The following is a 27,876-nucleotide window of genomic DNA, read 5'->3' as shown; positions in this document are numbered from 1 at the left end:
AGTCACCATGCTATACATTACTTAGGTCCCTTCTAATTCTAAAATTCTGTAATCCTTGCCATTTCCTTCTAACGCTTTCTCTAGTACTTTATTGTCTATGCCATTTTGTATTTTCTCATATTGGTGCATAACTTTTAGTGTTGTTTCCCTGGGAAGATTATATATTCTTTGAGGGTGGAAACCAAATCTTTATTTCTTAGAAAACGTATAGAGACATAAAATCTAATGCAGGGCTGTGTGATGATGATAGTAGCTCAGAAAATGTTTTTTGAAAGAATGCATGAACCAAAGCTAAAATTCAGGGTGTGGTATGGAAGGAAGTGGGGTGGGGGGAAATTCACAGTTAAAAGGCTACAAAAATTTTTCCAAATTGTTGAGTTCAGTGTTTAAGTGTTTCTTACAGCTTCTCAGATGTTGACATGTGATATATGAGTATCAACTTTTTATCACCTTTCCCATCTAGAAAATAATTAGAGATTAGGTCCGTCATCAGCTATCTAAGCACTAGGTTTTAATTATACAAGTAATATGCAGATATTCAAGTAAAAAAGTAAAAATACTGGAGTGTCCCCTTGTCCTCTCTGAACTCCCCTCCCCCCTGCAGGTTGTAACAACCATCAATTTTGTATTGTATTGGTTGAGACCTGTTCTTTGTATTTATATATGTGTTGAAAACAAGACTTTTGTATGTATGGTCATGATTATAACTTTCAGACCTTGATGGAATCTTAGACTATCACCTAAATTCCATTCTCCATCCCTTCCCCATTTTATAAAAGAGGAACAAGTACAGATGGTTGAGGCTTGCCCAAATTATTGCAGCTGGTTAGTGACAAGAACCAGGACTACAACCCAGGTCCTTGGACTCCCAAGCCTGTATTCATCTTACTGGAGCAAATGATATTCTTAAGAAAGTATAAATTATTGGGAGGAACAAAAGTAGTTCCTTAGTTGCATAATTTTTCCTCCAAAGATTTTTCTTTGATGTTCTTGACTCAAAATCCAACTTTCTGGTATTTAAAAAAAAATCAAGATCAAAATTAATAGATGGAACACCTTAAAGCATAATGCAGTTGACTTTGTAATTAGAGTTGAAAGTGATGAGAAGATCCTCTAATTTTCTTTGTGCCTGCAGGAAGGTGGGAGTCAATCATTTTGACAAGTCTCCCGAAAGGAACAGCTAACAGGAGCTGAAACCTTTTCCATTTGGTCTCGTGGCAAAGGCAGAGATCACGCCAGCAGCTCCACACAGTATGGAAGACAATTCTTTATCTTCTTGTATGGTTAAAGTTTTTTTTAATTTCAAAAGTAATACATGTTTGTTTTTTAAAAACTATAAACTGTGGAAGTCTACATTTTACATATATATTTCTTTTGTTTGTATGTTGTAGATATTATTCCATGATAGTATATACAAATCTACTTCTTTTTGTTTTTAAATAGTTGTAAAGTGTTCCACAGCATCAATGTACCATGATTTTACTGGAGCCATCTGGTGATGGACATTTAGGTGGTTTCTGATATTTGGATGTTTTGAATAATTCTCCTTTGAACATCCTTGTAAATGTATCCATGTACCTTTGTATAATTACTTCTGCAGGATAAATTTCCAGAAGTAAGATTGCTGGGTCAAATGCTACTGCCAAATTACTCTCCAAAACTATTATGCTGACTTATACTCTCACTGATAGTCATCTTTATCATCTTTAGTGAGGGTCTTTGTTTTTCATATTCTCACCAAACTAGATTATTGTGTCATTTTAAGTTTTACCACTTTGATAGGAAAAAAAAATCCCATTGTTCTGATGAATATTTCCATGATTCTGGTAAGGTTAAATATCTTAAAACTGTTTTTCATGTTACAAGTCACAGTGCAAAAAATTTGAAACACTTAGACACTACCACTCTTTAGAGCAGATTGGCGTTGGTGTGCGTGTATTTCCTATTCATGAGTGAAACTGCCTCTTGTTTCTCCAGATATGACGTGCTCACTAGTGCCCTCTAAACAATCTTCTGGTACCTCTCTCTTGCCTAAAGACAATGCCCCATTTTCTTGGGGTTCCTTGGATGAGGATGGACTGGATGACTCCCTGCTGGAGCTGTCTGATGGAGAAGATGATGGCCATTTCAGTTTCACAGAGGAAGAGATTCAGGAGCTCTTAAAGGATGATGACTTATCAAATGAGCACTTGTCTTGGGGAGGAGAGTTGCTTAAAGATGACAGCAGGAATGTTGAGAAGGAAGGGAGGAATGAAATTCTACTTGATGCTCCCCAAGAGGAAAAATCATTGTACAGCTTGGGACCAGTAGCTGAGACCCCTGGCCTCTTCAAACTACCTCAACTAAGTACATCAGTTGGTCATGGACCAACTCCTACAAAACCATTGAATAGACGCTTTGCACTAGAAAATAATCTTATAAAAATAACAATTGTTGCACCATTTGATCCAACAGTTTGTGATGCTGTACTTGATAAGGACAAGACTGATACATCCAAAGACATTGGAAAACCCTCCTCCCTTGGAGAAGAGTTGAGTGAAGATGAGCTTAGCCCAAATGAGAGCACACTTTGCACAGAATCTGAAGGGATCGGCTCCAGTAACTCTGCCTATGATAGGCCCCCACTCCCTTCTTCAAACAATAACTTTCAACAAACTGTCTCCAATAAAAATATGTCTGACAGTAAGAAACCTGCACTTCTCAGATTCTCTCAAATCTTGGACCATTCAGAGACTTCTAATACAGGGTCATCATGGAGAAATGGATCACATAAATCAAGTTGTGAAATGAGGTTTCCAGTTGTTTCCAGTTCATCAAACAAAGTAAGTATATTTTTCAAAGTGAAGAGAGGAATAAAATATTTTCATTCAGAAGCTGTATAGCAGAGATTTGTATCAGATAAATTGGAATTTGAATACTGACGAGCACTGTGACCCTAGGCAACTTATTTAGCCTCTCTGTTTCCTTACAATTTCTTTGTATCTATAAATTGGAGTAAATATTACTTTATATTTTACACTATATAGTATAGTAAAGGTTAATGAATATATTTACAGTAACTGGTACATATTATTAAACACTGAATAAACTAAGATGATGATTTTACTATTTTTCCTTTCTTTGGGTTTTGGCCTAAGTCTCAATCTTTGGTTGCCATGCTATACATATTAGATAAACCAGCTCTGAGTCAGCCACTGAAGAGCTGAAAAATCTTGGGCAGTTTACCTAACCTCTTTGAGCCTGATTCCCAATCTGCCAAATAGGTATAATAATCCATACCACTTAAGGTTTCTTTTTTTGTCCCCTGCCCTTGAGATTACTGTTACTGTTTCATTTAAAGCACCCATCTTAGTGCCTGGTACACAGTAAGGCTCAAGAATGTGCCTATGTAGACTTTAGTTCAAGAATATTTCCAAAAGTAATGTTTTCAGTTGTTTTCTAAGGGTCATCTTTCCTTCTTTATTCCTTATGCTCTGAGAAGAAGCAGGATGTTCCTGACAAGGATTCTGGGAAGCTGAAAGTCCGTGAGAAAAGACTAGGCAAAGTCATTCCTGTTCTACAAGCCAAAACAAGGTATAGTGAAATATTTTGGTTTCTGTTGGCTCTCTTTGGTTGCTTTCTTCCTCTTCTAAGTTTGTCCTTAATGTGGGGGAAAAACTGTAGCCAAGAGTAAGCATACTTGAAGTTCTGGGACTATCAATAACTGTCAGATATTAACAAGTCAAATATTCTCTGACCTCTGTTTCTTTGTCAATAAAATGAGGCTGATGATGCCTTTTCTGCTGCCTCACAAGGTTATTTTGAAGAGTAAAAAAAATATTAGTGAAACCACTATATAAATGTAAGATTTTTGTTTCCTGTGTGTGTGGAAGCCCGGTCACAGATACAATAGAAAGTTAGAATAATTTTAACAAAAATGTTAAACATAACTATGTAAAAATCATTTAGTCATCTCTCCCAACTTGCATATAACTGTCCTTAGGGAACAAATTTTATAGAGGTTGCAGATTTGGGTCACCTTTTCAGTTGGTTCTCTTGTTGCCAGAAGATGGCAGTGTCTCTTTATGGGCCTTTTCAATTAACAAAGCTGTTTTTTTAGGTTGAGACAGATTAGCTTCCTTACAATGACACTTTTTTTTAAAGTTTTGATAACATAGATACTAAATTTATTCTGCTTAAAATTTTTTCAGTATTACAAATAAGGCTAAGGTCCCCTTTGACTACCACCTCCAATCCCAGTTTTCTGGGGTTTTTTGTTTTTTGCGGTTTTTTTCCTTATATTTTGTTTACTTGAGGGAATTTTGTGAATTGCTTACAATGAAAATTGTACCAAAGTACACAAGTCAGGCTGCTTGGAACAGTAATAAACTTTCTCATCCACAGACTCCTCCGTACAGTGCAATCAGTATGAGCAAGGGCCAGAAATCGTTATTGCCAAGGTCACCAATGTTTTAATTGCCAGATCCAGCTGGTGCTTTCTGGTTTTTACCTTATTCAGTTTTTCTGAAGCTCTGTGAAGTTAGCTATTTCCTGACTAACCTTGAATTACTCTACAAATGCTTTCTTTCTATATGGAGTAGATTGTCTTCATTTTGCTATGCCTTGTTAGTAGGAGGATATATCTATTTCTTCTTTTTCCTCTCAACTCCATACTTGATTTCAACTTCTTACTACATGACTAACACTTTCTTTTGCCTCTGAGTTAGTTGTTGTGACCTGTCTACAGTATGTGAATTCTCTGTCAAAGGAAGCACTATACTCATGGTTCTAATGATTGTTTTTCCTCCTTCTGGTTTTATTTTGTTCAAGGACTCATGTTCCAACGTTTTCACCGTCAGATCTAGAAGAGCAGAAGCAAAGTTATCTCAGGAATGTAATCGCTCATATAGAAGACCCAGTGGATTCTAACCAAGGTAACATGGTAACCAAAGAATAGCATGTGAAAAGATGCAATGGGACTTTTTCCCCCAGTGTAATATAGCTTAAACTGGGAGAGTGTCTTGAATTATCTTAAGTTGGTGAGAAAGATAATTTCCTTACCCAAAGATTTTTCACTTAAAGGGACTGCCTGATCCAGGTAATCCTTAAAGTGGTCTGGGTAGCCAATATTAGGGGGATGGTCCAAGGAGACTCATGCCAGTACATGAAGTGTGTCTCCTGAATGGTAAGGGCTATAACCAAAAGCTTGGGATGTTTTCTGTCTGAAAAATAGAAGTAGATGACCAGGCACTGCTTAGTAATCATTAGTTTTTCATTTGGGATGATTTTCCCTGTTGCCTTCAGCATTTAAATGTAAAAAGTAGGCATTTCAAATGCCATCTTGCATCTTGGCATCTGAATAAAAGCTCTTGAAAGACTTTGATTACCTTCCAGATCCTTCAGTCTGAGTTCTCCCTAGTTCATTAAAAGCTATTGCTAACCAAAATGGCTAGATTCTTTCTCCAGCCCTCAGGAGACTATAGACCATGTTATCATTCATCCTGAACTATTGGCTGATGGGATAACTCCCAAAGGGAAAAACTCGTGAGCTGTACTGAAGGTAAAGAGGTTAGAAAATACTGATAAAAGAATTTGTTCTCATAAAAATCACTCCATATTCTGTCATCTTTAGCTTCTGTCTCTATTCATTCAGCAAAACTTTCAGTGGTGCTCAGTTTGAAGATTAGGGATTGGAAACGTAAGCAGGAGTAAGGTAGAGACTTGGATCCCTGGGAACTGATAGTCCAGAGAGGAAAAGATAATTACACTGCAATATTGACTAGTGCTCTAGTAGAATTACGTTATAAAGTGCAGTAGGAGCAGGGAAGGAGCCCTTCTGTTTGTGTTTGGGCAGAGCGGAAGATGGGGACGGAGGATGCCTTTGACAGGCTCCACAAAGATAATTTAGTTCACTTACTCTAAGATCTATTGTAAATCAGTAGGGAGAGTTTTAGAAGAATTTTTGGCCAAAGATTGAAGGAGAACTCCCCTTTCTTTGACAAATTTTGAATTATTTAGTAATTTTTTTTCTTTTTTGTTGTATAAGGCTATGAGTGAAGGGTTTAGAACTCTTAGATATCAGCCAGAAGGTTTTTATTCCATGTCCTTTTTTCTTTTTCTTTTTGGTCAAAGATTTCATTAAGCAATCAGATGCTACTCATACTGATTGCTCAGGCCTCTGCTTGTGAGATCTCTTTGCTTGAACTATTTTAAAGGTCTTGTGGAACTAGACACACTCTCCCCCTGCTCCCACCCCCGCTGTCATTGGAGGGGCAAATTAAAAGAAGTTTGTCTATATTCAACCTCTGTGGAAGAGATTTGATCGTTGCTTTCCCTGTGTAAGGTGACTTACTTTCTTTTATATACGAGGCAGTTGACACAGATGATACCTGGTCACATTTTCCTTTCTCATTTGGGACATTTAGAAAAGAAAATTTCACAAGATAAGCATTGAGTAGCTGCTCATATTTCTGCATCTTTTCTAATCCCTTCCTCATTCAGGAGTCCCTCTTCAATTTTATCACAACAATCTGTATCCCATAAGGAACAGCTAGAATAACTAGTATAGAGAAAAGTCAGCCTACTTAAGTGGTTGGGAGAACAAAGTCTGGTCTAGAGTTAACTCTGGGTTCTTATCCTAGCACTACTGCTTACTGGCTTGTGACCTTGAGCCAGTACTAAATTGGTTTTCTCATTTATAAAGTGGAGATAATAATGAGGCTTAGTTTATGTGAAAATTATACATGTTAGTAGTTTAATGCATAGAACAGTACCTAACCATAGCAATTAACATTTATTGAATTATTTAGTATTAGCAAGAAAGTGTATCTTCTCATACTGACGTTTTTATAGGTGAAATACTTTAATGTCAGATGTTTGTTTTTAAATCTAAAAACAAAACAAAACAAAAAATCCCAACCTGGAAAATTAGAGAAAACAGCCTTACAAAAATACTGTTAATGAAGCTGAGTGATGGGTATTGAGGGACCGGGAAGCTCATTTTACTATCCCCTACTTTTGTGTATATTTGAAAATTTCCATAATAAAAGTGCATCTTTTAGGGGATTCCTTTTTGGCATCTAAGAATTTTCAACATTACCAATTACTCTAAAAATGTTATGGGCCTTGCTCCTGCCTTCCAGGAACCCAGTGTGATACTAAGTTGTGTGTCACTTTCCACTGCCCAGTATTCACACATCCAAAACTTAAAGATATTTTATACCATATTGCAGGGGGAATGTGGGCATATTCTTCCTCTCGCTCTTTATATATGAATTCACAGGGCAGCCAGAAGCAAAAAGAAGGAGCATTGTGCTTCCTGTCTTTTTGAGATGTTTAGTGCTATTTACCTTGGAAAAGTGTAACTTTTCAGGTTCCTTATTAGACACAGAAATTAATAGAGGGCAGGTTCAAAATTAGTTTCTGTCAATTTAGTTTGAACCCTCTCCATTAAGTTAATCATCTTTCATTTTATCAATAATGTGTATATTTTTAATACAGAATACAATATTGTAAATCATCCTTCAACTGCATCATTCTAATATAATCTCTTTTTGGTTTAGTGCCACATGGGTCTTTAATAGCATTTACAAAGAAGTACCAACCACTTTCTTCCTGACATCCCACCTAAGAGAAAACTTTATATGGGATTGTAAGTTCTTAGAGTAGAAAAGGACCATTAAGATCTTCTCATTAATCGCCTAACATATCAGTCTGTTCTGTGTATCTTTGCCAAATGACTATTCAGCTTTTCCTTAGAGTTCTAATAGTGCAAACCTCATTACCTCGTAAAGCAGGCCATTCATTTTTTAGAAAATTCTCATTGTTGAGCGTTAGTCCTTACACTGAGCCAAACTCTGCTTACTTGTAGTTTCTAGTGGTAGTTCCTAGTTCTGCCCTCTAAGATCACAAAAAATAACTACTCTCTTCCATTTAGTTAATGTATATTAAGGACCTTTCCATGTTAAAGACCTCAAATTAAGGTTTTTAATTAATAAGAATATCATAATTTATTACTTCATCTTGGATAATTAGGCTATGTCCATTTTCATTAATAATGCTGCAGTGAACGTTCTGGTCCATAAATGTTTATGTACAACTCTTATTTCTGTAGGATGAATGCCTAGAAGTGGAATTGCTGGGTAAAGTATATAAACATTTTTAAAACTTTGTTACATGTTTCCAGATTGTCCTGCCCCCCAAAAATTGTATTAATTTTTGTCACCAATTTGATAGGTAAATTTTAACATTTTGTTTTAATAATTAGGTTAACCATTTCTCATGTTTATTGGCAATTTATATTTAATCATAATTTCTTAAAATTATCTATTATCTAATTATATTCCAATTTCCTCAGTTTTCCCAAAATTGTCTTCTTGTGAATTGTTCAAACAGGATCTAGTCAAGGTTCATGTGTTACTTATTGTCTCCTTAGTCTCTCTTAATCTAGGTCACTCGTTTTGTAGATTGTCCCACATTCTGAATTGTGTCTTACTGTTTCCTTGTGGTGGTGTTTAACTTGTTCTTCCATCCCCTGTATTTCCTGTAAACTGGAAGTTGGGTCTGGAGGAGGTGCGAGATTCAGATTAAGCATTTTTTGCTGGAATAATTCATAAGTACCATTGTATATTCATCCTGTATCAAATTAGGAAGCAGCACCTAATGACAGATTGTTCTACTAATAGTCATGCTAGGTTTGATCACTTTGTTAAAATGTTAACTGCCACATTTCCATTGGAAGGTACATTTTCCCCTTTGTAATTAGTAAATCATCTGCGGGGTGATGCCTTGGTATCATTTGAATATCATGTTCCACAACAATTGTTCACCTAATGGTTTGAGCATTCATTGATGATCTTTGCCTTAATCAGCCATCACACAGAGTTGTGTAGAAAATGTTCATTTTCTAAATCATTTTTTCTATAATTATTAGCTAGCATTTTTGTATAAACATTTTAATGTTTTTATTATCACAATTACCTCATGAATTAAAAATCAATATGTTCTAATCAATTATAGGTCATTATTCTTTTTGATGCTCAATTTGTCCCACATTTAACCAATGAGAATTCCTTCATGTGGTCCCCTGTCTTCTGACATGACCCCATTCATCTATTTTTTTTTTTAAATTGTGATTAAAAAAAAAGTAACAAAATTTACCATCTTAGCCATTTTAAGTATACAGTTCAGTAGTACGTTTTTTCACATTGTTGTGAAAAAGATCTCTAGAACTCTTTTATCTTACAAATCTCAAACTCTACCCATTAAAAAATAACTAGCCTTCCCCTACTTATCCTGCAGAAGCCCCTGATAACCACCATTCTACTTTCTGTTTCTATGAATTTGACTACTTTAGATACCTCATAAATGTGGAGTCATACAGTTGCTTGTCTTTCTGTGACTGGTTTATTTCACTTAGCATAATGTCCTCAAGGTTCATCCGTGGTATAGCTTGCGCCAGAATTTCTTTCCTTCTTATGACTGAATAATATTCCATTGTATGTATATACCACATTTTATGTATTTATTCCTCCCTCAGTGAACATTTGAGTTGCTTCCATTTCTTGGCTATTGTGAATAATGCTGCTGTGAATATGGGTATGCAGATATCTCTTTTGAGACCCTGCTTTCAATTCTTTTGAATATGTACCCAGAAGTGGGATTGCTGGGTCATATTGTAGTTCTATTTTTAATTTTTTGAGGAACCTCCATACTGTTTAACATAGTGCACTATTTTACAGTCTCACCAATAGTGCATAAATGTTCCAGTTTCTCTACATCCCCACGGATGCTTGTTATTTTCTGTTTTCTTGTAGTAGCTATCCAAATGATTGTTAGATTAGTATTCATTGCTTGTATTACAACTAAGTAAATATTGTTCACTGCAAAGCCAGGTAGTATAGTACTATCGCTTCATTTTTCTTTCTTGAATTATTTGTTTTTCTGAAGTTGTTAATTACCTCATTTTTTTTTAAACTGCAAATGAATTTATCTTTAATTTTTTTTACAAATGTGACTTATATCCCTATCAATGTTCCCTCTTCCACCCCCCCCACCCCTACAAAATGCTCAGTAACATATCCAGTAATCTATCAATTCATTTTTTATTTTTTTTCTGGAGACCTTCCTAGAGCCTTCTGTTCTTTTGCTCCAATCTGTACTGCTTGTTCTCCAGACCTGCTACAGAGCTATCATCCCTTTGCTCTCCTGGTTTAAATCTTGTTTCCTAGATTCCATTTCTTCCTCTTTCTTGATCTGTGTCTCAGTGGAGCACATCCTCTGAGAATTTCTAAGTAAGGGTGCACAGGAGATAAATTTTGGGAGCTCCTCCATATCTGAAATTGTCTTTATTCTGTCTTCATACTTGACTGATGATTTGATAGAGAATTCTAAATTGAAAAATCATTTTTCCTCAGAACTTTGAAGGCATGCATCTAGTGTTGCTGTTAAGAAGTCTGGTTTGAGTTTAATTTTTATTCTTCGGTATGTGTCTTTTTCTCTCTGAAAGTTCTTGAAGTTTTATCTGTCCAATGCATTCTGATAATTTGTACCAATTATTGAGATCTTGGTGCAGGTCTTTCTTTTTCTTTTTCCTTCCATTCTTTATACTAGATACTCAGTGGGCCTTTTTAATTTGGATATATATCTCTCGGTTCTGAGAATTTATTATGTTAATTGATGATTGTTTCCTCCCTGTATAATCTATTCTCTAAGAAATTCCTAATAGTTAGACATTGAACTTTCAAGAATTGATCTTCTAAGTCTGTTATCTTTTCTTTCCTTTTTCTGCCTCTGTCTTTTCTGTTTTCTATTCTTTTGAATTTTTTATTTTTACATTTACATTTATGATTTCTAAGAGTTCTTTTCTGTTTTATTCCCTTTTCTTACCATGTTCTTATTTTATGAATTAATTTCTTATTTCTCAAGATTTTTTCTTCTTATGAGTTACTAAAATAAAATAAACTGCACAAGTTTTCAAAGTATACAATTTGTTGAATTTTGACATATAGAAATGCCCATGAAACTATCACTACAATTAAGATAAACATACTATAACATCCAAAAGTTTCTTTTGTAATTCTTCCTCCTGCCTTTCCTTGCCCCCTCCAGTCCCTGGGCAACCACTGATCTGCTGTCACTATAGATTAGTTTATAATTTCTAGAGTTCTATAAAAATGGAATTATATAGTATATACTCTTTTTGAGCCTGGCTGCTTTCTCAAAAGATAAGTACTTTGAAATTCATCATTTTCTTGGTAGTTTATTCCTTTTATTGCTGAGTAATATTCCATTATGCAGATATAACACACTTTGTTTATCCATTCACCTATTGATGAGCATTTGGATTATTTCCAATTTTTGGCTATTTAAATAAAGCTGTTATGAACATTCATGTACATATCTTTGTATGGATATGCTTTCATTTCTCTTGAGTAACCATCTAAGAGTAAAATGACTGGGTCATGTAGTAAGTATATGTTTAACTTTTTAAGAAGCTATCAAACTGTCTTCCAAAGTGGTTGTACCATTTTATATATCCACCAACAGTGTATGAATTTCAATTACTCCCATCCTTACTAAGATTGTTCATTGCTAGTATATAGAAATTCAATTGATTTTTGAACATTGATCTTATATTGTACAGCCGTGATAAATTCACTTACTAATTTTAGTACCTATTTTGAAGATTCTAGTTTCTACATATATGATCATGTCCTCAGCAGATGCACTTGCTTGTTCATTTCCAATTTGGATGCCTTTTATTTACTTTTCTTGCCCTATTGCACTGACTAGAAGCTCCAGTACAATGTTGAATACAAGTAATACAAGTAACTTGTTGCTGATCTTAGGAGGAAAATATTTGGTCTTTCACCATTACCTATTATGTTAGCTGTATGTTTCTTTTGGATACCCTTTATCAACTTGAGGACGTTTCCTCATATTTATAATTTGGTGAGAGTTTTTATTAAGAGATGGCTATTAAAAAAAAAGAGATGGCTATTGGGTTTTATTAAATACTTTCTCTGCATCTATTGAGATAATCATATAGTGTTAGAGAATTATTTGATTTTCTAATGTTAAACTAATCTTACATTCCTGGTCTCATGCATTCTGCACTTGGTCTTAAAGTATTATCCTTGTAATAATGTGTTGGGTTGATTTGCTAAAATTTTGTTATAAATCTATCTTCACAAGAGACAATGGTCTGTACTTTTCTTCTAATCTTTTTGTGTGGTCTTGGTATCAGAGTAATGATGGCCTCACAGAATGAACTGGGAAGTATTCCTGCCTCTTCAATTTTCTGGAAGAATTTGTATAGAATTAGTATCTTTTGGGGTGAGCTTTGGTCATTTTTCAAAGAATTTGTTTATTTCATCTAAGTTGTTAAATTTATTGATATACAGTCAATAATATTCCCTTATTGTCCTTTTATATAGTATCTGTGATGATCTTTCCAATTTTTAGTATTAATTTGTGTTTTCCGTTTTCTTCTAATTAGTCTGGAAAAAACTTTATCAACATTATTATTCTTAAAAAAACAGCTTTTGTTTCATTGATTTCTCTGTTTCATTAATTTCCATTCTGATATTTATTACTTCCTTTTTTCTGCTTGCTTTGAGTTTCATTTGCTCTTTTGTAGTTTCCTAAATGGTTGCTAAGATCATTGATTTAAGACTTCAAATTTAGTGAGGGAGAAAGAGGAGATAAACTCACCCTGCTATGTTTATCTGGAAGTATGCCTTAACTTTTTTTCTTTTTTTAAATCAGCTTTATTGTGGTACACTTTACATGCAATACATTTTGGTGAATTTTGACAGATGTATGCACTTGTGAGATAATATAACTATCAAGATTGATAGAACATTCCCACCACCCCCAAAATTTCCCTTGTGCTCTATCCCAGTCAGTCTGTCCTTGGCCTGACTCCAGCTCTGGGAAAGCACTGATTTCTTTTTGGTCATTATAGATAAGTCTTTTCTAGAATTTCATATAAATGGAACCAGCAGTAGTTGCTCTTTTGTGTTTGATTTCTTTTACTTGGAGTAATTTCTTTAAATAGGCATCCATGTTGTTACATGTGTTAGTAGTTCTGTGCTTATACTGCTGAATTTTTCTTTGTATGAATATACCAGTTTGGTCATTTGTTGATGGACATTTCTGTTTCTAGATTTTGGCTTTTATGAATAAAGCATCTTTGAACATTCATATATGGGTTTCTCTGTGAACATGTGTTTTCATTTCTCTAGGTTAAATAATCAGGGGTGGAATTGCTGAGTCAAAAACCATTCTCTAGAGGGGGAGGGTATAGCTCAGTGGCAGAATGCATGCTTAGCATGCACAAGGTCCCAGGTTCAATCCCCAGTACCTCCATTAAAATAAATAAATAAAAACCTAATTACCTCCCCCACCCAAAGAAAAAAAAAGTTCTCCAAAGCGATTATACTGTTTTATGGTCTTTGTAAGGCAAAGGCTTAGGTTCTTTTTCCTCCACCTTTTCCCCCTCCTCATATGGATATCTAGTTGTTCTAGCATCATTTGTTGAAAAGATTATCCTTTCCATGGGGTTTATTTCTGAATTCTCTATTCCATTGATATGTGTTTTTTCTTATGTCAGCATTATACTGTCTTGATTATAGTGTACCTGTTGGGTATTTCACTGGGATGTGTTGACTATAGAACAGTTTGGAGAAAGTTGACATCATAACAGTAATTGAGTCTTCCAATCCATGAACAGGATATATTTCTCCATTTATTTCTTTCTTTCTCAGTAGGTTTTGGTACAGATTGTGTATGAATTTTGTTAAATTCATTCATAAGTATCTTACGCTTTTTCATGGTATTGCAAATGAAAAATTTTAGTTTTCAGTTTCCAGCTGGTCATTGCTAGCATATAGATATACAATTGATTTTTTATGTTGATATCTTGTCCTATAACCGTGCTAAATTTTTCTGTTACTTTTGGTAACTTTTTGATAGATTCCTTAGAAGTTTCTGTGTTAACATGATATTATATGCAAATAAGGACAGTTTATTTCTTTCCAATCTATAAGCCTTTTATTTCTTGCCTTTCAGTGCTGGCTGGGCTTCTAGTACATTAAGTGTGATATTAGATGTAGATTTATCATGGATACCCTTTATCAGGGGAGGAGGTTCCCCTTGTATTTGTAGTTTGGTAGGAGTTTTTATCATGAATGAATGATCGATTTTATCAAGTGAATTTTCTGCATTTGGGCCATATGGTGTTTCTCCTTTATTCTGTAATATGGTGTATCACATTTATTGATTTTTTTTTTTCCTGTTAGGCCAACTTGCATTCCTGGGATAAACTCACTAGTCTTGGTGAATTATCCTTTAGTCAATTTGTAATATTTTTAATGGTTTTTTTGTCTTGTTCATACAGGAATATTGGTCTTTAATTTTTCTTGTATAAATTGTCCACCTCTGGTTGAAGTGTCATGCTTATGCTGGCTTTATAAAATTAGTTGGAAATTGTTTTCTCCTTTGTTTTTTTAGTTTGTGCAGAATTGGTATTGTTTCTTCCTTTAAATGTTTGATAGAATTTATCAATAAAATTATCTGAGCCTGGAGTTTTCTTTTTGGTGGAGTTCTTCACTATAGATGTAATAGATATAGGGCTTTTCAGGATTTCTTTATGTTCTTGAGTCCATTTAGGTGATTTGGGTCTTACAAGGAATTTGTCCGTTTTATCTAAGTTGATTAATTTATTGACATAAAATTATTCATAATATTTCCTTATTATTCCTTTAATTACTGTAAGACCAGTACTGATGTTCAGTGTTTCATTTCTTTTTTTTTTTTTCTTTTTTTTAATTTTTATTTATTTAGGTGAGGGGTTAATGTGGGTTTACTTATTTATTTTTTAGAGGAGGTGCTGGGGATTGAACCCAGGACCTCGTGCATGCTAGGTATGCACTCTACCACTTGAGCTATCCTTTTCCCCTCAGTGTTTCATTTCTAATATTGGTAATTTGTCTTTTTTCCTTAAACAAATCTAATTAAAGGTTTATCAATTTTATTAATTTTTTCCCCAGAGTAAGTTCTTAGTTTCATATTTCTATACTGTTTTTGGCTGTTTTCTTTTCACTTTATTATGTCTTTTCCACTTACTTTGGGTTTAATTTGCTCTTGTTCTGTAGCTTTTTAATACGGAAGCTTAGATCACTGATTTGAGATTTTTCTAATTTCTGTAAGCATTTAAAGTCTCAGATTTCCCTTTAAGTGCTGCTTAGCTGCATCTCATAAATTTTGATATGTTATTTTTCATTTTAATTTTGTTCAAAGCAATTTCTAATGTCCCTTGTGATTTCTTCTTTGGCCTATGGATTATTTAAAGTGTGTTGCATGATTTCCTAATATTTGGGAGTATTTTGCTATCTTTCTATTATTTATGTCTAGTTTAGTTCTTTTGTGGTCAGAGAATATACTTGGTGTGATTACAGTCCTTTTAAATATACTGAGGCTTACTTTATAGGCCAGCATATGTTGTTATAGTGGTGAATGTTCAGTGTGTCCTTGAAAACATATATTCTGATGTTGGTGGAGTGTTCTATAAATTTCAGTGAGGTTTTGTTGGTTGATGGTGATGTTCAATTCTTATCCTTACAGATTGTCTTATTAAAAGAGAAATATTCATATCTCCAGCTCTAGTTGTAGATTTTTCTGTTCCTCCTTTCAGTTCTATTATTTCTGCCTCATGTATTTCAAAACTCTGCCATTGGATGCGTAAACATTTATGGAGATTATGTCCTTGTGATAAATTGACCCCTTTATCATTATGAACTGTCTCTTTTTACTGTTACTCTTTGTTTAGGAGTCTAATTTGTCTGATATTAATATAGCCATTCCAGCTTTCTTTTGACTTATGTTTGTGTATTTTTTTCATCCGTTCACTTTTAACTTATCCATGTCTTTATTTTTAAAGTGGATGTCTTGTAGACAGCATATAGTTGGGTCTTGCTTTTTTCCTTCCAGTCTCACAATCTGCCTTTTAATTTGCATGTTAGTCCAGTCACATGTAATGAAATTATCAGTATGGTTGGATTTAAGTCTACCATCTTACCAGTTGTTTTCTATTTGTCTACCTATTCTTTTTCTTCTTTCATCTTTTCCTTTTTTTTTTGAGTATTTTTTAGTATTCCACTTTATCTCCATGCTTGACTTATTGCCTATACCTCTTTTATTTTCAGTGATTGTTCCAGGGTAGTAGTTCTCAAAATTTTTGGTCTCAGGATTCATTTGCCCTCTTATAGTTTATTCATTCTCTTAAAAATTGAGGACCTCAAAGTGTGTGGGTTATATCTATACCCAACCATATTAAAAGTTATAACTGATAAATTATTAAAATATTTATTAATATATTTTAAGACAATAAATTCATTGCATATTAGCATAATGTTTTTATTAAAATAACTATTTTTCAAAACAAAACGAAAACTTTAGGGAGAGGAATTTACTAATTTACTTTTTTTAAAGTCTGGCTTAATAAAGGATTACCAGATTCTCATATGTGGTTCTGTATTCCATATGATATCATGGAGCCTCTTGAAAACTCCACAGTACACTTTTGAGAGGATGCAAGTAATAAAAACAAATAACATCTTCATGTTGTTTTGAGAATAATTTTGACCACGTGAAGCCTCAGAAGAGTGTTGAGGACTCCCAGGGATCCTGGGACATACTTTGAGAACTGTCACTCTAGTTTACTCTATAGATCTTTAACTTTAATCAGTCTATCTTTAAATAACATACCACTTAACATAAAACATAAGGCCCTAACAACAGTGCTCTTCCAAATCGCCATTTTTTTGTTTTATTTTCCCACATTTCACATATACATATATTTTAAAGTCTTTAATACATTATTGCTTTTATAATACATTGTATCTTTTAAAGACTTTTTTAATGAGAAAAGGCCTTTTATATTTACTCACATATTTACCATTTCCAGTGTTCCTGATTCCTTTTCATCTCATATTTTCTTCTTTCCTCATAAACTCCTTTTAGTTTCTTACAGCGCAAATCTGCTGGTGAAGTCTCTATGCTTTTGTTTACTAATTTACGAAGTGTTTGTTTTGCCTTCATTAAAAAAAAAAACTTTTAATTTTGAAAAATTATAGACTCAAGTTTCAAGGGTTACCTCAGTTGTTTCCCTTCCCTTAGGGATCACAATTCTAAGAAGTCTGAAAACAGTTGTTTCATACATTTTTGCCCAGTCTCTAGTTGTTTACAATGGAGGTAAGCCATTCATTATGATTAGAAGTGGAAGTCTCTGCTTTGTTTTTTACTGAAGATCATGAACAGCAGTGGTTGTGTAAATTCTGATTCTGCAATTGCCATTACTGTTCAGGACATTCATATATCACTCAGTATCCTCTACATAACATAACAGTTCAGAAATGGGTTATGTAATAATTTTTGTTTCTTTTGTTTTTTGCCTTGTATGCGCAGAAAGTTAATCAAGGTTTATACTAGATCATCGCAGTTTGTTGACTTAAAGTTGACACATTTGCATTCTTGCTTTCTACTTAATTTTCTTCCTTTTTATTCCTACTTTTATCAGTCTGTAGAAGCAGTAGCCTCTATTCCTGTAGCACATTATTCTCTTTCCTTCTCTCTTCATCTCCTCCCCTGTATTAGGTATTTTTTGATTGCATTGAATAGAGGTATTGTGATTGCCTTTAAGTAACTGAGTTTAAGGATTTACAGGAAAAGATGAAGATTGGAGGCTCAGCAGCATAGCTAGGCCTCACAGTAAAAAGAGTCAGCCGTAGAGCCAGGCCCCCTCAGAAATGGGGGCCTTTGTTCCCTGTTCAATAGGTTTTCCCCAGCTGAGTTAGTGGTTCTGATACTCCTAGTCATCTGTCTCTATGACTAGTGCTTCTGCTGCTCTCAGTCAGCTATCTCAAGTGTCCGTTCTCTCCTAGAGCCCTGCCTCTGTGTGTGATTCTCTCTCTTGTTCTCATTACTAAAGTTCACATTCACATTCCAAAGGAGAGTATCTGACTGATTCACTTAATCACCTCTTGGTGCCAGGCCAGCTCTTAGGTCATTAGCCAGTGGAGAGTTCCCTGTTTCTTGGGTCATGTGGTACAAAGTGAAGTGATGTATAAAACCTGTCAGAGGTCCATTGGCATAGCAAGCACTCAGCATTATCTCCTCCTTTAGAAAAACTGATTCACTTTTAAGCTACTAAGGAGAGTTATTAGGCCAGATTTTCTCCCAAATCAGTCAGCTACATATTTCTAGATTATGGTTTATATGAACTGATCTCATTCCTGAAATGTTGAGGGTTTTTTTTTCCTCTTAATCTCATCCCTAGCCACAAAATAAAGGACTATCTTCACCACCTTTTAGCCACAACTTAAAATAAATCCATGGTACTGATTGTTGGTCCAAGAAAGCCCATCTGTTAAAACTATGAAGAGAAGAGAAAATTCAGATATTTCCATTCTTGTTAGCATCTCTAAATTTGGAGGAAGAAGAGATTGAAGCTATGAGCTGAAATAAGGTTTTTGGATTAATAGCCCCACAAGGGTTTAAATCCTGGCTTTCCCATTTACTAGATGATAGATAGATGAGTATCTTTTCTAAGCTTCAGTTTATTCATGTATAAAATGGAGATTATAGTATTTGCCTCATGTGATTGTTAGGATTAAATGATGGGATACATGCAAAGCAGTTAGTAAAGTGCCTGGCATATAATAAATGCTTAATAAATATTAGCTCCCATTATCTCTAGATCATTAAGCCTTATTAATAATAAAGGTTACCCTGGTACATCAGTAAGTTCTTCGTGCTAATGAAAACTAACACATCTTGGTGTATTAGCTGAGACCTAGTTATTGATCCTTTGTTTACTCAGCGCTGTGCTAGGTACTAACTGGATATACAAGAGAGATATTGCAGTGTGATTCTTGCTTTCTAATCCCTACAATGAAATATCAGTCCTAGAACATTTTTAAGGAAACTCAACCCTACGATGGTATTGTATTGTTGGAATTTAGGCTTGGTCACTACCTATGTGACCTTGAGCCAGTTACTTTTCTGTGCATCAGTTTCTTCATCTATAAAATGCGGGAAATACCTAATAGGGTTGTTGTAAGGAATGTATAACGAGTTAATATATGTAAAGCACATCGGATAGTGCCTGATAGATGCATGATAAATACTATAGGTAAGTTGCTGCTGCTAGATTATGACTCCTAGCAGTTGAATACTTGAAGGCTCTTTGGGACTAATTGATCAGTCTTTTTCTTCTTTTGGTTTAAAGTGAATAGGTTTTTTTGTAGGAAGTTTATAGTATATCTTTAGTCTCCATTGTCAGGATAGTTTTACTGAATCTAGGTGGTAAGAGATGAATGAGCTGAAGGACATGGTCTGCAGATAATCTTGTTCCATTTTGAGACTGGATGCCGAACTTTTCATATCTCACCAGCCCTCCTTTGGTGATGCTTTAGCAGGAAAAGTGTATCTTGAAATTATTACAAAGCTCATTTCCGCCCCACAGCTGAGATGCCATTTTTGTGGGAGCTAGAGGGAGTGGGGCACGAGTGAATGAAAGTATGGTTAAGGGAGAGACAGTTTGAATAGAGAGCTTCGATTTTAGCTAAAATCAAACAGGCAAGGGATTTTCTAATCAAAAGCTATTTCCCTCTTAAATTAAGGGAAAACTAATTTCTGATTTGTATTTCCTTCTCAAGAAGTAAAATTAATATGTTTTATTTCCATATTAGATTGACCATCTTTTTATTATGTTTATTGATTAGTTATATTACTTTTGTGAATTACCTATTCATGTCCTTGACTTCTTTTATTTGATTTGTTTGATGAGACTTATTTTTGTAGAATAAGAACATTAAACCCTTGCAACTGTGTTTCAGATATATTTTTCATTTTCTCAGTTGTCTTTTGCCCTTGGTTGTGCTTTTTTCTTTTAACTGCATAGAAACTTTTAATATAATAAATCTATAACTTATGCCTGAAAAGTGTCATCTCATTATGGGTAGAGAATTTCTGCTGAGTGTTATAAAACATGTCATAGTTTTTGCGTAGACTGATCATTTAAGAAGCATTTATTTTCTTACAAACAGATGAATGATTTACACAGGATTTTGAAGTCTTTGTAAACTAATATTGTCCTGAGGCTGTAACACTATTATAACAGTAGCTACCATTTACTGCACACTGCCTGTGTGCCAGGCAGTATACCACGTCTTTTATGTACTATATTCCTCATACTCAACCACAACCTAAATATTATTATTATTCCCATGTCATAGATAAGTGGAATGATTTGCTCAGGGTCACAGAACTAGTTAGCGGCTAGATTGGAATTTTAACCCAAGTCTGCCTTACCTCCAAAATATATACTTTTTCCCTACAAACTTTGGGTTCTTGGGGCTTCAAATAAATTAAATTGGTCCTAAAAGTAAATGTATTTTACCAGAACTTGAAAAGATAGCTTGTAGCCTAGTTAGATGACTCTTAGTTCCTAAGGGTAGATGAGGTAATGAGAAGTATGTAAACCAGCTGAAAGAAAGGTCTCCACTGTCTAGGGCAGTGGTTTTCAGAGTGTGGTTCCCAGACCAGCAGCAGCAGCATCACTTGGGCATTTGTTAAAAAAGCAAGTTCTCAGGTCCCACTCCACACCTATAGAATCAGAAACTGGGGTTGGGGCCTAGCAACCTGTTTTATACCTCCAGCTGATTATGATGCATGTTAAAATTTGAGAGCCACTGGTCCAGGGAAATTATTTTATTCTCTCTAACCATAATTTTTGCTTTTGTGAGCTTCAGCCTAAGTCTTAGCCTGTAAGTGCAAAATAATCATTAGAAGCAAAATAGCAAATAGAAGCCAAAAAAAAGCAAATAGTAGCAAAAGCATGGAATCAAACAAGAGCCAGTTTTGAACCCAGTTTGATAAGTGTTGAAGGCAGGTTTACCTCCCTGAGCCACAGTTTCCTGTCTCTAAAACAATGTCAATAAACTGTATCTCCATACAAGATATTTTTTCAGAATTAGTAAGATAATATGTAAAGTGCCTTGCACCTTGCCAGGCTCCCAGGCATTTGAGAAATTGCCTCCAGTGATTTTTCTTAAGCAGAAAGCCCCCACCTGCCTTCTGTTCTCAACTTCTATTGTTTCTTGAATGTATTTTGCTGTCTTGTGTCTCTGCACCTTTGTATTAGCTATTTCTCTTGGACAGCCCCACTTCCCACCCCTTCACCTCACTAATTTCTATACCTCCTTTAGAGTCCTGCTTATGATTTACTTCCCCTGGAGGGAGCATTCTCCGACCCTCACTTCCCAGTCTCTGTGCTCACCATAACAACATGTATTTCTCCTGTCACTGCCCTTACCACAACTTTTGGGATTGCCTGTCTCCTGTATAAACTTCACTGAGGGCAGGTACGGTGTCTTATCTGCACCGTATTGTAGAGACCAGTAAAGTTCCTCTTACATTGTAGGACCTAATAAATGTTGAATGAATGAATAGTGGCTGTCATTATTGCTCCTTCATCATCATCACCATCTGAGAGCAAGCTCCCCTCTCTGGCTTACAGTTTTTGTGCTGACTACTTGTGGTAATCATAAACAGTATTACGACCAGTGCCTGTTTTCTCTTTCCATGAAAGCACACATTTTGACTCAGGCTGATGTGGTAGTTCGCTGAGCTGCTTCCTAACCACTGATCCCTCTGTATCACAGGTACCTTGGGGGAGCTGTGTGCCTTGATGGATCAAGTTCATCACATGCATAACCAAAAATGGCAGCATCCTTCGGACCTCACCAGGCGGTGAGTGGGTGATTAGAAGAAGGAGGAAAAGGGTGGAATTTGGCTGCAGGAGAAACGTGGTAGGGTTGGGGGTTGTAATTGTTGTTTAATTCCGGAAATGGAAAAAGAATTGATATAGTATGATGGAATAAGAGTTGCACTGAAATTCAGGAAACCTGGGTTCTAAGTGCTTTGTACTTTGTAACTACCTATATGATTTTGATCTAATCAATCCACTTCTCTGGTCCTCACAACAATAAAGTTAAGATATTGGACTAACTGATGTCAAAGGGCTTTTCTAGTCCTGACATCTGGATTTTTGATGCAGTGTAGTTTTAGATTTACTCAGCTGCTTTGATCCAATTACTCAGAAATCCAATTACTCATCTGTAGCTCCTTTCTCTCTCACTCCATAGCCAGCCTTTTAGCAAATCCTATAAGCTCTACATATAATATATCCAAATAAAATACATCCCAAACGTGACCACTTCTCAATCATTTTCACCTGGATTGTTGCAAGTCTCCTAAATGGTCTCCCTGCTTCTGCCTTTGCCTGTCTACTGTTCTCAACTCAGCAGCCAAAGGGATTCTTTTAAAGTATAAGTCAGATTCTCTTCTTTGTTCAGAATCTTCCAGTGGCTTCCCATCTCCATGATCCCTTATTTGGGCCTATGTGCTTTGGTCTAGGCTGACTTGGTTAGCTCACTGACCTCATCTCCTGCTATTATTTGGCCTTGCTTATTCTGCTCTAGTCACACTGACTTCTTTGCTGTTTTTCAGATATGTCAGACATCCAAATCAGGGCCTTTAAATTTAGTGTTTCCTCTGTAGTTGCCAAAATGACAGCAGTTCTCAGAAAGGCAGTGTTGTGTAATGGTTATTAAATTCTGGAGTCAGATGTGAATTCAAATCCAGGCTCCTATTCCATTATATGACCTTGGGCAAGTTATTTTACCTAAGGCTCAGTTTCTTAACCTATACAAAGAGTTAATGAGAGAACTCTTCTGGTAGGATTGTCATTAGCATTGAATGAGGTGGGATGTTTAAAGAAGTCATCAAGGATTTACAGATAGGACTAGATAAATGTCAAGTACTCTTAAAATTATTTTCAACCTGGGCTGCTCCCTATAATCACCTATGAAGATGTCTAAAAATACAGATGTCCAAGGGTCTAGGGGTGGAGAGAGGGGCCAAGAATATATATCTTAGGGAAGAAAGAAAGAAAAAAAAAAGCTTTCCAGGTGGTTATTTGGAACAGCTGGAGTTGAGAATGGGATGAAATTATCTCAGAGGGTCCTGTTCAGAACCTCAGCCCAGCACATGACTAAAGGAGACTCTTAAGAAACTTTGAGTCTGTTCAGTCTCTAAGGTTGCAATGTGATACTCACGTGATGACTTACCTTCTCTGGGAATTTTATTCTAATTTTAACTGCTGTGTTCTGAGCAACCTTGAGCTGTGTCAGACAGTGAGGTCCTGCTAGAGGTACAGATCTGATGCAAGCAGTGAAATATAGATCCTCTAAATGTTTTCAGAAGGATAACATGTTTTTTCCTGCTTAAATATTATTATACATTATACATTGAGTTTTCTTGGAACATTTGTATATTTGGACTATATCACCGTAATGCCTGTATGGGAATTGGGTAGCTTTGAAACAAGTTGGAAGGAAATAGCACTTATTGTGTGACTTTTCATATAAATAGTATCAAATTCTAAAATTAAGAGAATTGAAGTAAAATTAATGTCCAATTTCCAAAAGTAACGATATTCTTTAAACAGTTGCCTTGGCCATTTTTATGTGCAAATAGCCAATACAGCTGAAGTCTCATCTGTCCTCTTCACTTTCCCTCTCTCCTGATAGGAACTATGCCCGGTTCCGACAGAAGTCTCTGCAAAGATACAGTCTGACTCAGTGGGTTGACAGGAACATGCGAAGCCACCACCGATTCCAGTGTCTACAGGATTTTCCATAGTCCTTTTGCCTCTTCCCATCAGCCGTGAAGGTCCCTATCCAGGGTCCTGTTCAGAGCAGCATCTTATCTTCTACTGTTTCATGCTTTGTAGATTTTGAATTTTATTTTTCACAACATTTTTATTTAAAGAATCTGTTACCTTTTGGAAATACCCATTGCTGACTTGAAGTTTTTTGTATAAGGTCCTTTCTGTTTGTGTGTGTGTATGCATTTAGGCAATGTTGAGTTGATACAGTTTTAATTTTTAAATTTACATTGAAGGTGGCTGCCTCCTAAAAGCCAGCATTGAGCCAAAACACCCAGGCTCAAGCAAAACACCCACCTCTGCAGAGAGGTGAAGTCTGCTTCTAGTGCCCCAAAAAAGTCATCCTTTAATCTCCTGTGAGGAAGGGATTCTTTATCAGGCTGCAAGCCAGTGTTAGTTATTGCTGATGACTTATAAAATGGATACAAGTCACTTTAAACAATCCCTCCTACTTTTCTATTTGAATCTCTAAGTATCTGTCAGTGTTTTAAAGTTAGTAATCCAGGACTTCTGAAGTAGTTGAAAGGACAAATTAAAAGTATTAATCTCTTTTGTGTACCTACTAGCTGCCTTTATTTTTTTTAGCTTTTTTTCATTCTTCATTAAATTTGTTTTGCACAATAGTGTTTACAAATCTGACACATTTTAACTCTGACAGAAGACCGGTGACTAACAAATAGCTTCTGCTGGTTTGTGGTCTTGTTACTAGTCACCTTCTCTGCCTTTCTTTTTTTCCTCAGTGACCTTTGGGCTCTACCAGCATATTCCTATATCCTGTTAGACACAGATATATGCCTCTTAAGAACAGCATCCCTGTGCTCTTTACTGAAGAGGTGCCCACCTGGAGTCTTGACTCTGTGATAGGCCAGAAAGCCAGTGCTATTGAGAGGTGACAGTTGGTCTTCAGTTTCATCTGCTGAACCCCAGCTTCAAGTATGAGTTGTTGTGTTAATCAGTGAGCCTCCATCCTATGGGAGAGACTCTGGAGAGGCAGTCTTTTGTCTGTATTATTAGTTAACAAGAGGTGCCTTTTGATCCTGGATGCTACCATTTCCTCACTTGGTCAAACCTCTGATGTACAATTTTACAAGACTACTAAAGTGGATCTAATGTAGTTTTGATTAAGCCCGTGTACAAAGTATTACCTGATCTTAAGGATTGGTATTCTGACCCAAGTTGACAGGTTCTGTGCAGCCACCTTACTGGATGTCCTAGGAGTTCGTTATTCTCTTTACAGACAGCTCTAGATATCTCTTGGGAGATTTTGCAGTCGGCATTTGTGCTGTTATTGTTCACTCTCTGTCAAGGTGGTACCCAGCTGCTGTAGCACAGCCTGTGGTACTGAGCTCGCTGACTCTGTCTGGTTTCGTTGTTCAGTCAGCTCCATCTTTGTATGCAAGTAACCCATCTTAAATATCCTACCCTGCTTCAGAAACTGACTTGGGGAAATGCTCGGTCATAGTTTCCAGTAAATTTAGATGGATGTAAACTATTTCTATCTGGTCAAGGATTCTCTCTTCCTTGAACATTTGTTTAGAGTCTGGGACCAAAATGCAAAGGAGAAGTTCTGTTCAAAAGCAAGAGTCAGAATCTATTATTTCAATTGGTATTTATCATAACACTTTTCCAGGCTTCCCTAAATTAGCTTGATGAAGTAAGACAAGCAAGCATCTGCCTTTGGAACTATAGGATAGTTAGAATTAATTGTAGCTGGGTAACTAGCATTGCGGTTATCTTGTTCCCTACAGATAACCAAGAAGTAAAGGGACAGCCTTTTACTTAGTCAAAAGACTAAGACTCGTGTTCCTGCCTTCCTAGTACAGGAGGGTTTAAGTCTGGTGTAATGGGAGCATCGCCTTTGCCAAATCAAATGAGTAACGGGTTAACTAGAAAATGTGACAATCACATTTCCTCTTTGCTCAAATAATTCTGTTTTTCTAAAGCTTTAGCAGCTTAATTAAATCTGTTGGACTGGGGGAGGAGAGAACTGTTCCCTAGCGGTTAACATGGTATTCTTTAAGAAGAAAAAGCCAAAGAAAACTTATTATTAGGCATGTTCGCCTTAAAGATGGTAGTGGGTAGAATCTGGAGTTTTAATCTGTTTTTAAAGCTACATACATTTGGTGTTGGCCGCTAAGTCTAACGTAGAATTCTTGCCATGTTGTTTTATTTTAGTATTGGTTGTGTGCATTTAACTGCCTGCCTAGCTTTTCTTCATCCATGATAACATTCTCACCACAGGGGTCTTAAAGCAGATGAGAAACTGGCTGTTTACATAGTTGACTTGTAAGTATAGAGCCTGAAATAACCTATAGTTTTGCATCTAAGGCAGACCCCAATTTACTTGAGTTGTTGTCAGGATCAATTATGAAACTGAAGTTTGGTGCCTCCTCTTTATCATGTTTTTCCCCTTGTAGCAGTTGTGTTTAATGTCATTAAAAAGAAATAAAAGTTCTTGTCAGTGGCTTATGTACTGTGGCCGTCTGTTGCGGGCTTTAAAGGAGGAGGGTTCCTTCCTTTAAAGGTAGGTAGGTAGGTTAGTGGGTGGTGGGAGGGGGCGGTAGTTAGTAGAATGTGGTTCTGGGGAGGCGAGGGTGCATGCTCCCTGTTCTTTTGAGGGTAAATTACAGTGTTGAGAAAAGCGTTCTAGCAGGTAAGAAATGTTGAAACTGATTGGGATTTGCAGCTACATATAGTGCATGTCAGGAGCCTGACATAGGGAGAGCCTGAAATATCACTGCACTGCTGTTTTTGCAGAGAGGGAGGAGGGCTCAGCTCCATCACCCAGGCATTGCCTCGCACTCTTTCCCGTGGCTGTGAGGCTGACCCCAGTGTCCGTCTGCCTCTCCAGAGCCAGCACTGATCAAGGAAGAACTGAGCTACCTGGGGGCATTCTCCCTTTGAGAAGGATGTGAGAAACCAGAACTGATAGTTGTTCTTAACCCAGCTTCTCCAGAAGTTGCTACTAGAACCTGGGGTGAAGGTTGGATAAGAGTGGGCAGATGTGGGAGACACAGCCTTCCTACGATCTCTTTTGTGAACCTAAGCTTCTTATACTTGCCCCAGGAGCAAGGATGAAATGGGAGGCAGTAATAGCTTGTCACCTGCATTAGCCAGTGCTTGAAAATCTGAACTCGTGCTGAGTAAATACATAGTAACATGTTTGGACAGGCTCTCTGTCCTGCTGTTCTGTAAGTTTTGTTGAGTATGTATTCTACAGTCCAGGCAAAAAGCTTAACATAAATGTTGCTGAATACTCAGCTATTTGGTATTGTCTGAATCTGAGCTTCTCTTGACCTATAGGTGGTATCCATTTCGTCCTGTCAGGAACAGATGTTCCTTTGTCCAGCAATTGCTTATTTTCTTTTTAGCAATGTGTTACTGTAGGCAGCAAAAGTTTCAGAGACCAACCAGGCTGAAATTCTCTGAGATGGTGGTGTCCCTTACCCTCAGTTTGTCTGACATTGCAGAGAAGTGAGGAGAATTTTAACTTCTCTAAAAGCTCATTCTCTGACCAACCTGTTGTGAGCTTTTACAGGAAGAAAAAGTCCCAACCACTAAAACTAGAAAGCAGAATTCCCTGCTTTGCTTAGTGCTGTCCTGCTTTTTTAAGAGAAAGCAATCATTCCTAAGCTGGTTCTAGGGTATGCTTGCTTTATAGGCCAGAGCACCTGTCAGGAGAAAAATGTCCACTTGTCACAGGAAGTATCAGCTGGTCAGTGGTGGAATTCCTCAACGAGCAAGCTCCTGTCTTGTCAATCCTCCCCACCTGTCCTCCCCCTACGACAACTGGAACATGACACAGACAGAAAATCTGACCCTCCCAGCAGCCGTTGAGAAGAGGTAGAATGTAATCTTTTGGATGACCTTTAAAGCTGTCTGTATAATAGTCCTGAAATGCTGTATCATTAAGAAATTATTTGTATATGAAGACGTCCTTCCATTTAGCTTCATATCACATTTGAGGGTTTGGGCCAATAGAGCCTGGTGGGGCTGGAGCTGGGGCAGTGTCCCATTTACAGAAGCGTTTTTTCTTAGAGGTTACTTTTTTAAAAGCAAAATACAGAAACTGTCAAATAGGTTTAAAGAAGATGAGAAATAAA

At 36.2% G+C, this 27,876-nt stretch overlaps 1 protein-coding gene across 4 annotated transcripts in view; it reads left to right on the top strand.

Moving 5' to 3' along the window:
* Positions 1-26,237, top strand: part of S100PBP (S100P binding protein) — a 30,757-nt gene extending 4,520 nt beyond the window's left edge. For 2 of the 4 annotated variants that reach the window (XM_015240967.3, XM_072974857.1), the window contains exons 2-7: positions 1,136-1,251; positions 1,978-2,822; positions 3,482-3,573; positions 4,810-4,913; positions 21,708-21,795; positions 23,637-26,237. In XM_015240967.3, the coding sequence (XP_015096453.1) occupies positions 1,980-2,822; positions 3,482-3,573; positions 4,810-4,913; positions 21,708-21,795; positions 23,637-23,748 (1,239 nt within the window). In that variant the 5' untranslated portion in view covers positions 1,136-1,251; positions 1,978-1,979 and the 3' untranslated portion in view covers positions 23,749-26,237. Of the gene's footprint in view, positions 1-1,135; positions 1,279-1,977; positions 2,823-3,481; positions 3,574-4,809; positions 4,914-21,707; positions 21,796-23,636 lie in introns of all 4 variants that reach the window. The other 2 variants (XM_015240960.3, XM_031683968.2) reach the window with 1 other exon arrangement.
* Positions 26,238-27,876: the final 1,639 nt, after the last annotated feature.

The sequence above is a fragment of the Vicugna pacos genome, chromosome 13 (assembly GCF_048564905.1).
Source record: "Vicugna pacos chromosome 13, VicPac4, whole genome shotgun sequence".
In the NCBI taxonomy this organism is placed as follows: domain Eukaryota; kingdom Metazoa; phylum Chordata; class Mammalia; order Artiodactyla; family Camelidae; genus Vicugna; species Vicugna pacos.
The sequence above is the reverse complement of the archived record's forward strand: the minus strand, read 5'-3'. Positions and strand labels throughout refer to the sequence as shown.